We start from the raw sequence: 9,713 nt of genomic DNA, 5'->3' as shown, positions 1-9,713 counted from the left end.
TGAATTTGAAATTGTGCACTTGCAAGTGAGACTGACTAAGCTTCCCACAGGCTTTGCATTTGATGGCCGGGAATGGGTTACTGTGAAACGTGAAACTATTAAGACAACAAATATAGTTTATAAAAAGTAATATTTTATTCTGGAATGAGTTTAATAACTATTTTAAGGATACATGCCGAGTCCCTATATTCACAAAGACAGAAACCAACTCTTACCCCGGGAAACCAAACAGTTGTTTTGTGCTATAATGAGATGTGTATTGGCAACCTGAACCCAAAACATACCATGGAGTAATAAACAATATACATATATATTACTCATGTGGAGTGGACAGTTTCTTGTCGCCATTGGTCTAGCTGCCTATAGTAATGCCCCTTCCTTCTTGCTGAATAAAAAGCTGCAGCCGATAGCCTATCAGGGCGTAGGGAGCTCTCCTCCTCCACACTAATGCGCCAAAGTTGGCCACTTGAGCAACTCCCAGCCTCCAAGCAGACATTAACACCCGAAGTAGCAGAGACTCGTTAAAAAGCAAGACGAGACACTACTTCAACTTGCCCAACTCCATCTGTAGCACATTCCAACACAGGCAACTTGTAGTAGCCACTCGCGATCCAAGTGGCTCTGTCTGTACTCCATCTCCAGCAGGCTGACAGATACTTTCCAGTTATCGTTTGCCCTCTTTAGCAGAGGGTTTCAGTTTACAAGCCTCTGTTGTCCTAGGCATTATTCAATATATATCCGTTTTATTTTCCTTGAGAAACGATTTTAGCTTACACCTTTGGGCTTACCTTATTCACTGGACAGGATCATTTATTTGTTTAACCTGGCTGAAGAATACAGAATGGCAGCCTTACCAGGGACAATGCCCAGGATGATGCGCCCTGCGCCAGGCCAAAATTATCCCCGAACTGGATTTCCTCTGGAAGGTAAGTATTAACCACAGATCGCTTTCCGGAGGCACTGCTTTCGGGTCTATACGCTGTATATAGATCAATTAGTCTATCAGAAGACAATGTCTCACTCAGTCTTTCTCTCTCTCTCTCTCTCTTTTCTCTCTCTCTCTCTCTGTCGTGGATGTTACTAGTAGTACTTTCTGTTTCCCCTCTGCTTCCTGGACCTGTTGTGCATTAAGTTACTTTTATAAAAGATGCAATGGCAGACAAGTATTTTTCAGGCACAAGTGTTCATTAAAACCAAAAATGGGTATACTGCGTGGTTGTAGCTGTGTATTGCAAATACAATATGCATTTATGATAATTTTGTTTTGAGTATCTCAAAAATGAGAGCTAAAAAGCTTCCCTAATATGAACTCAAAAAGCAATAGTTATGGTCTAATATGTGGAAATGTGACATCAGTTAAACCAGATACTTATGATACGACACAGGCCATTTTTAACACACAGTAAACTTCTACGTGGTTTTATTTTTTTTCTGCTGCTGAAAGTTGCTAATTATATGCTATTGGGGTTTTCACATCTTAAGTGTCATTTATTTTCACAGTAATAGAGATCGGAGTGTTTCAATTTGTGAATAGGGTCTGATGTCCTACATTACCTCATTAAGCACCACACGTCTCAGTGAGAAGTAACACCGCATATGTATTAAAATGCAATTTATACAATTCGTGATCAAGTACTTTAAATAAAACTGGAAAGCCACAGAGATAGCAAAACACACAAGCTCCGGGGATTTGCTCAAGTACTTATCTGTAGCAAATGAAAGTAAAACACACAGTACAGAGAAGGATCAGAGGATTAGTACAATATTTGCACAACATGACTGAGAATATTGAAAAGGGAAAGTGGCGGCGAGAGTCGGACCTCTCCAATGCAAAACTGTCCACTCAAGTGCTATCTATCTCTAATGACTTGACTAGCGGGTGTTCACCAAGTGACTTGGAATTAGTGTTGCATGATTCTTATTAAATGAATACCCACAACTGAGCTGCTACGCATAATAGAGAATAGCAGTAACAATATAACTAGCTAAAAAATGCAGCATTTTGTCGTGCAGACGAGTGTGTGTGTGTGTGTGTGTGTGTGTGTGTGTGTGTGTGTGTGTGTGTGTGTGTGTTAGCGTTTTTAACTCTTTTAATGTATGGGTTAATATATGAGGGGCTTGTATTCTAAATAAAATGTTAGGCCATTCTTGCATTATAAGTGATATGAAGTTAAGTGTTATGCATTCACTCCGGGTGGTTTTATGTAAGGTTGCAGGATAGTTCGCTGAAGCATTTATTTATATCTAAGTCTGTGCCAGTGCTAAGTGTGGGAGCTTCTGTCATTTCCCTTCACGATATCATACAACCCAGAATGCGCACATATTTTTGTTCTTCGTTTTATCAAGTGGCGAAGGTCATTATGCATGCGGCTCTCTAAAACTAGCTTGTATGTATGTATATATTTTGTTAAATTTCTGTTCATACATTGTAAGTGCACATTCCACTGAAACGCACTACTCAAATGGCACAAACTTCAAAAGTCTCTCAAGCCACTTTCTTCTTCCAACACTGCTTCAAGAAAGTTTTCTTAACTCACTTAGATACTTTTACAAACACCGCGAGTGTCTGTGTGATGCATGTGCTTTTGTGAGTGTGTTGCAATTTTAGAATTCTTTCATTTGAATACATTTGTAAAAAGGGTTGTTCAACTAACTTTTTAGTACTGGAATGCTGTAAATAATATAAAGGTAATATATAAGAATGGGATGATTTTTTTTTTCAAGTGGCCGTCTTAAATTTGCCGTGTCTGCTTAGTGTTTGCCTTTTATGGAATTAAACACTGTGTTCAATGCGCTTAAATAAATCAGGGTTGCGCTTAAAGAATTTGTTGAGATATTCACAAGTGAAGTATTGTCTTCAGTAGCCTGTAATAAACTTTACAAGTCAAACAACATCATTCTGTTTGTTTTACTTTTCCTTTAAAAACACGTCACCACTTTATTAATGCTAAACAAACATTGAGGTGACTTAAATAATAATCATTAAATTATAGCATCGTTCTAACATCATATTATTTTTTTACGTTTTCTTGAGAACAGTATCTACCCCACTGGGTCAAGGAAGAGTGAATCAGCTGGGAGGAGTATTCATTAATGGACGGCCACTTCCGAACCATATCAGGCACAAGATCGTAGAAATGGCCCATCATGGTATCAGACCCTGCGTGATTTCTCGTCAGCTCCGGGTCTCTCATGGATGTGTATCCAAAATCCTCTGTCGCTACCAAGAGACAGGTTCGATCCGCCCCGGGGCCATCGGGGGAAGCAAGCCCAGGGTGAGTTCCATGTGTTGTTTCAAAAGTTAACTATGAAATGCACCTGCAACCTTTACTTATGGCGTTGCAGTAAATGCAATGAGAATGCTATATTAACTTATGGAATGTTCAACAGCCTAAATAACTACGATTCTTGTAGTGAATCACCTTTGATCTCACATGCGCCTTTTCTATTTAAGAGGTAACTGCAGACACATGATTTAACCCCCAGTTGCCAGTATAATTCTGTTTGCTATTAGTTTCTGAAACCAGAACTTCAGACGTTGCAAATAGCTGTCAACAAATCAGGGACACCTCTCAACAGAATCAGGGAAAAATCATTAATAATCAGGGGCAATCAGGAGCACTTTTAAAACAGTAGTGCTGCTGTTAACTTAATACATTGACAGAATAAAGAATCTGAATTAACACACACTTTCTGAAGTAAAAAAAAGTCTCTGATTGTTGTCATTATTTATTAAGGATAATTCACCACTTTTCTCCAGAAGTTGCCAGTTTTATGAGGGAATAAGAGGGGTAGAGCTAAAATTTGAGTCGGAATCGGGGACTTTTGAGTGGTATGCGGTGCAGCAGTTTGAAGTTCAATTACTTCAGATTTTGTACTTTATACAGAAAGTGTTCACCTGGAAAACGAGGCGTTGCAATACCACTTGCAAAGTATGCACCATTACTTCGGCAATGTTTTACTGTACAAAGTCGATAGTTTGATACATTGTACCTACTGCTATGCAATCTGTGTGCACTATTTATAGAGGTAAAGGAATCAATGTAAGCTGTAGTAATACATTGCACCCGTGTTATTTGAATTTCGTATGCATAAAGTCACTGAGTGGGGTTTTGTGATTAATCACGTTTACACCCACGCTAGGTAAGTCACCTCCAAGTGTTCTGGCTGCATTGCCAGCTGCTACGGGGGCACTGCTTACAGAGCTTATTGCAGTTAGGAGTTCAAGTGGATTAGCGCTTAATTTCTGATTACCAAAAATCAATTAAAACTCAATTTAGATTAAAAGTATTTTTCTCTGTGCATTATACTTTGGTCCCAAAAGCAGGTGGCTACACCCGATGTGGAAAAGAAAATCGAAGAGTACAAACGCGAGAACCCTGGCATGTTCAGTTGGGAAATACGGGACAGACTTCTCAAGGATGGACACTGCGACCGAAGCACAGTTCCCTCAGGTGAGCAAAGCATCTTGCAGCCAGGATATGAACACGCACACAGTCTCAAACATAGCCGTTCTTACATTGCTACATTTTAATCGGTCTCCCTTTATTAGTCTTAATACATCAAAAACAGATAACCTCATTTCTTAAAAGAGCTAGACGTTAATCAGAACTGGATTGCTTTGATTTTCTTTGGAAGAAACTGCACCTGCGTATCTGCACCTGTGGTGCAAATATTGATTTTATTTGTGCGTAAGTGCGTGTGTGTGTGTGTGTGTGTGTGTGTGTGTGTGTGTGTGTGTGTTGGGATGGGGCGTGCCTCTTAGCTGTCCCCGAGTTTGTAGGATATCACCTGTAATGCCTTATATTTTTGTCCTTGTCTCTCATAACATTTATGATTTTCTCGTAAATTATTGAAAATTACAGTCAATCAATTATGTGAGGCATTAGAATTCCAAATACATTCTTGTTCAGAAAATGCAGCTCGATGCAAAACATGTTGTTCTATTAACCTTTTAAGTGAATTAGAGTGATGTTTAAAACGTTGTCCAGAATTGTTGGGCCTTTGTCTACTCCCCATTATTTTTGACATTGTCCAGATTTTTTTAGCAAAGAAGTTGAGAGGTATGGTTGAGTTGTATGGAATGTTATAGTACACATACACGTCACTCTCTGGTGTGTGTGTGCGTGCGTGTGTGTGTGTGTGTGTGTGCGTTTATATTTATTATATTCCATTTTACCATAGTTTCATATACATGTATATATATATATATATATATATATATATATATATATATATATATATATTTGCAATAGAAGTTTGTTTATATATATATATATATATATATATATATATATATATATATATATATATATATATATATATATATATTTATATATATCGTATGCAACAGGAAGACAAACCTAAACGACCATAAACACAGTATTTAAAGTTTTGCATGTACCCCGACTCTTCCCCTGAGTGCTTACTAGAACTGATAACTTTTCTTTGTTATCTTTCATATTCAAATACTGCAGATAAACTATGCCGGTATAAAGGCAACTTTCAGTGAGCTTTTTTGCCTATTTATTTGTTTTACAGCTTCGCATGTCTATTCAGTTATTTATATTTCTTTACCTGGGGAGTGAGATGGTTTTAAGACCCCTTTACTTACTACCCTGGCTCAAGGAATAGTAAATACAACCAGCAGTAATACAAGAAGACATCATGCAGCATGTTAGAAAGTAAATTTAGCAAAATATTAGAAAGCAACCGTTGTGTATTATACAGTGATGGCAACGTACTTCTCAGCCATACATCTCAACAATCCAGATTTTCGCAAAACAACCAGATTTATGCCTCATATATTTGGCGTTTACGTCATAAAATGTGTGGTTTTCTGGCAAATTGGCGAAGATTAAATCGTTAAAGAATTAAATACATTTGAGTGTCATACTTCAAAACCTTCTGAAAATGCATACTAACATGAAACCTGCTATTCTAACAACTGTGTTTGTTTATGAGTTATATTTAAAATCTGTCTCCGATTTTCCGCTTTTGCATCCTATTATTTTTGGCTTCCTCAAGCTTTCTTGTCTTTGCAGTTGATTGAGAGGTACGCTCTGAGCTGCCCACATTTTGCAGAATATTCAGATTTTTATCTCATATTTGTGGTCTGTTCCTCATAAAATTTGTGACTTTCTGAAACATCACTGAGGACTGCAATCACTAAATAATGATAGACACTTGAGGTTCAGACTTTATATCCTTCAGAAAATGCATGCTGGTGCAAAACCTGTTATTGCAACAACTTTGTAGGTGTGTAAGAACAATTCTTAAAACCAGTACCTATTTTTGGGTTTTGTCCCTTCATTATTTTTGGCTTTTCTAGATTTCTTGAGCTAAAAGGGTTGAGCGGTATAGACAGACTTAAACTCAAATTTAAGAAATTAGCCTATAGGCATGTGTAGTATACTCGTGCATGTTTACAAAATGTGTCTGTGTTAATATATGTAACACTTACACGTTATTAAAATATCCATACGTGCAGACCTATAAAAAATAATGAAATTGTGCAAGCTGATACTGCATGTACGTGACAGCCTTAAGAATAACTCCCAATTATTTTTTTATATATTTATGAGTTCCAGTGAGTTCTATCAGCCGTGTACTGAGAATTAAGTTTGGGAAAAAAGAAGACGAAGAGGACTGTGACAAAAAAGAGGAAGATGGAGAAAAGAAAGCAAAGCACAGCATAGACGGGATTTTAGGCGACAAAGGTAAAAGCCTCTAATTCATTTTTTGTAACTGAATGTTTATATTAATTTATTATAATTTCATAAACAACGCGTGTTGTAAAGTCCAACGCGTTTTTTTAATACCGGTCAGTTTATGTGGATAATTCAATTATTATCAATAACAGGAATTTGTAATGTACAACAATAGAGGATTTTAATATGCTCTGTATTGTGTTTACCGTGTATGTGCGTATAGACAAGTGTAACCCTTAATTAATCTGTAAGTGCATCTGTGGTTTTAGATGTTTCCACAAATCATATAGCATTCACTAAAGCTAGTTATTGCTATCATATTAATCAGTACTACTGTTAGCAGTAAAAGTGTTATGAAACGTGATGATTTATTGAATAAAACTAGAGCATATGTATATTTTACTGTGGAAAGGGGAAGCCGATCCAGTGGAATGTCCCAGTCTCCATCACTGATCAATTATTTATAGAGCACTGAGGGCATATATTATGAGATGGGCAGATGAATTTGTTGGACAGGTCCCTCCTTGCTATCTAAACAGTCCCCTGGAACGCTGTTGACAGATGACCCAGTTAGCAATCAATATCAATTAGAGCAGCCGCTAACGAAGTCTACTCGGATTCTTACAGTGCAGCTACGTTTGCCTGCCCGCCTCACCTAGGAGGTGAAACAAAATTATTATACTGAGCCAGGTTATATCTCGGAAAACAGTTTATTGTTAAGTATTCTATAGACAATTCTGTTGAGATCACAGGATGTTGAACAAGTGTGTGTGTGTGTGTGTGTGTGTGTGTGTGTGTGTGTGTGTGTGTGTGTGTGTGAAGGGATGTAATTTCTTAGATAGTTAAGACAAGCAGATGAGAACTTTCAAGCAGATGAGAACTTCAAAGTCTTTGACATTTTCAAGCACTGCAATAAATGGCACATTGTCTCTTTTGATCAGCTTTATTATTTTTATATAAAAGTCGATATTATTTATTAATTCAAAAGCTACGCCATAATTATTTGGTCGTCCCGAAATGGATAAATGAACGATTCTTGCAAGCTTTTATTTCCAGAAGATTCAGTCATGGATGAAAAGAGTTCTTAAAACTAACAAATAAGTAGGAACAACTAAATCAGTCGATAGGTGAACTGTATCCCCTCTAAATTTCTTTATATTTCTTTTTCTCAAAAAAAAAAAAAAAATCTGGTGAAATGGCGCAGCGCGTATGGCAAGAGCCCGGCACATATATAAAGGAACATAAATAAGCTCATAGCACTACCACATGAAATTTTCCAGATAACAAACTAAAAAAAAAAACACTACAGTCACCTAATCTAAACATTTATTTATTTACTTATTTATTATTGTAGCCGTTATCAACTACTATTAAACGATGTTCCTAAAGCAACTATTCCATTCCATTACAGAATGCATTAAGTCCAGTGTAAAATCATCGGCACAGGGCACAAAGTTTACTGTCAATCTTCAAATGAAGACTGTTGTATTACACCAGAAATTTCTAACGAGTAATATATAGAGATGGTAGCTGGCCAGCTGGATAGCTAGAGAGAGAAGAGAGAGATTAACTTGTATTTTAAGCGCTTCTTGTTTGCAGTTAGTTGTTAGCACTAACTTGTATTCGTAACAGCACTGAACTTGAATGCTGTTGGTGACCGTCTCTTTTGGGGTATTTTAGGGGTTTTTTTGCAAGAAAGAAAAAAAAAACTTTATGGAAGACACCATGAAATGTTTGCCGTTGTTTGAAAATGAAGTTACACAAAAGAATGGTATTTAGGCATCGGTCCCTTTTTACTCCCAACTTGAAGATGAACTTCACCCACAAAGAGTCGAGTCTATTGAGGCGTTTTAAAGGCCCATTTCCTAACTACAAAGAAGACCAGTAAAAGCAGCTCCCTCTCAAAGAAGGACCGGCCAGGCCATGCTTATTCAAAACTCCGCCAATAGGGACAAAAAGCCAAAGCAAAAAAATCAAAGGAGATGAATTATTCAATACTCCCTGCTGTTAGATAGTTTTGTAATATTATCGGGCCGTCTGTTGGCAAAGAATATCCTTTGGAGGTGCAAAGTGTTTCTCTGTGTTTTGGGAAAGGCCAGCACTCATTTGGGAATGGAAGCTTTTGTGTCCTACCGTAGGTTGCTTTCAACTATCATTGCTTAAGTGAATTAGAAATTGAGAACCACTGATAATGATAGCTTTCGTTTTAAATAACAAGTACAACAAGGGGTGGGGAGTATTTCACGACCGGTTAGGATAAAATTAACCCATTCTGGTGATGTGCGATATATATATATATATATATATATATATATATATATATATATATATATATATATATATATATATAATTTCTTACCGGAATAGTGGACCCATCCTAGATGGACACATTTTGTAGTAGACTGAGAATTACAATGAAAACAAGAAAGAATACAGTGTGTGCTTAAATTGTCCTGTATCTTTTCAAGGGATTACATGTTGTATATAACGTCTACAGTGGGTTTAAGTACTATACATAGACTGGGGTACTATCAGTCTATGTCCGTATATCTACCTATCCATGTGCACTATGTTGTGTATATATAATTTATCTTGTACCGCCAGATTTCATTGTCTGTCACCATTTACCTAAAGACACAATGTTTGTCTGAGCAAGTCACTTAACCAAGCAGTGCTCCAGAATCAAACCTGAAAAAGGCACTTTTCTACTTTTGGCCTGTAATCCCCCATACCTGTATGTAATCATAAATACAGAAAGACTGAAAGACAGACAGACAGACAGTCTAAGTTAAGAACAGATTAATATTTTCAGTAAAATGTTAAAACTTGCAAAGTTACAGAAGGGCGTTGAGTTACAAGTAGGACTTGCATGCTGTCGATAATATAGTGGCAAGACAGTACCTGTGTACGTTTGTGTGTGAATTTATGTTTTCTACTTGTTTGAAAAGTTATAAAATAATTTTATTTAAAAGATTTAACCCAATCTATTATAAATGTAAGTTT

At 36.8% G+C, this 9,713-nt stretch overlaps 1 protein-coding gene across 4 annotated transcripts in view; it reads left to right on the top strand.

Moving 5' to 3' along the window:
- Positions 1-431: 431 nt before the first annotated feature.
- PAX7 (paired box 7) overlaps positions 432-9,713 on the top strand; it is a 352,148-nt gene continuing 342,866 nt past the window's right edge. Inside the window, exons 1-4 of one of the 4 annotated variants that reach the window (XM_044063057.1) lie at positions 432-926; positions 3,040-3,275; positions 4,328-4,454; positions 6,591-6,719. In XM_044063057.1, the coding sequence (XP_043918992.1) occupies positions 842-926; positions 3,040-3,275; positions 4,328-4,454; positions 6,591-6,719 (577 nt within the window). In that variant the 5' untranslated portion in view covers positions 432-841. Of the gene's footprint in view, positions 927-3,039; positions 3,276-4,324; positions 4,455-6,584; positions 6,720-9,713 lie in introns of all 4 variants that reach the window. The other 3 variants (XM_044063055.1, XM_044063056.1, XM_044063054.1) reach the window with 3 other exon arrangements.

The sequence above is a fragment of the Protopterus annectens genome, chromosome 2.part1 (genome assembly GCF_019279795.1).
Source record: "Protopterus annectens isolate FY-2018-M chromosome 2.part1, PAN1.0, whole genome shotgun sequence".
Lineage (NCBI taxonomy): Eukaryota > Metazoa > Chordata > Ceratodontiformes > Protopteridae > Protopterus > Protopterus annectens.
Note: the sequence above shows the minus strand (reverse complement) of the source record. Positions and strands in the feature narration are given on the sequence as shown.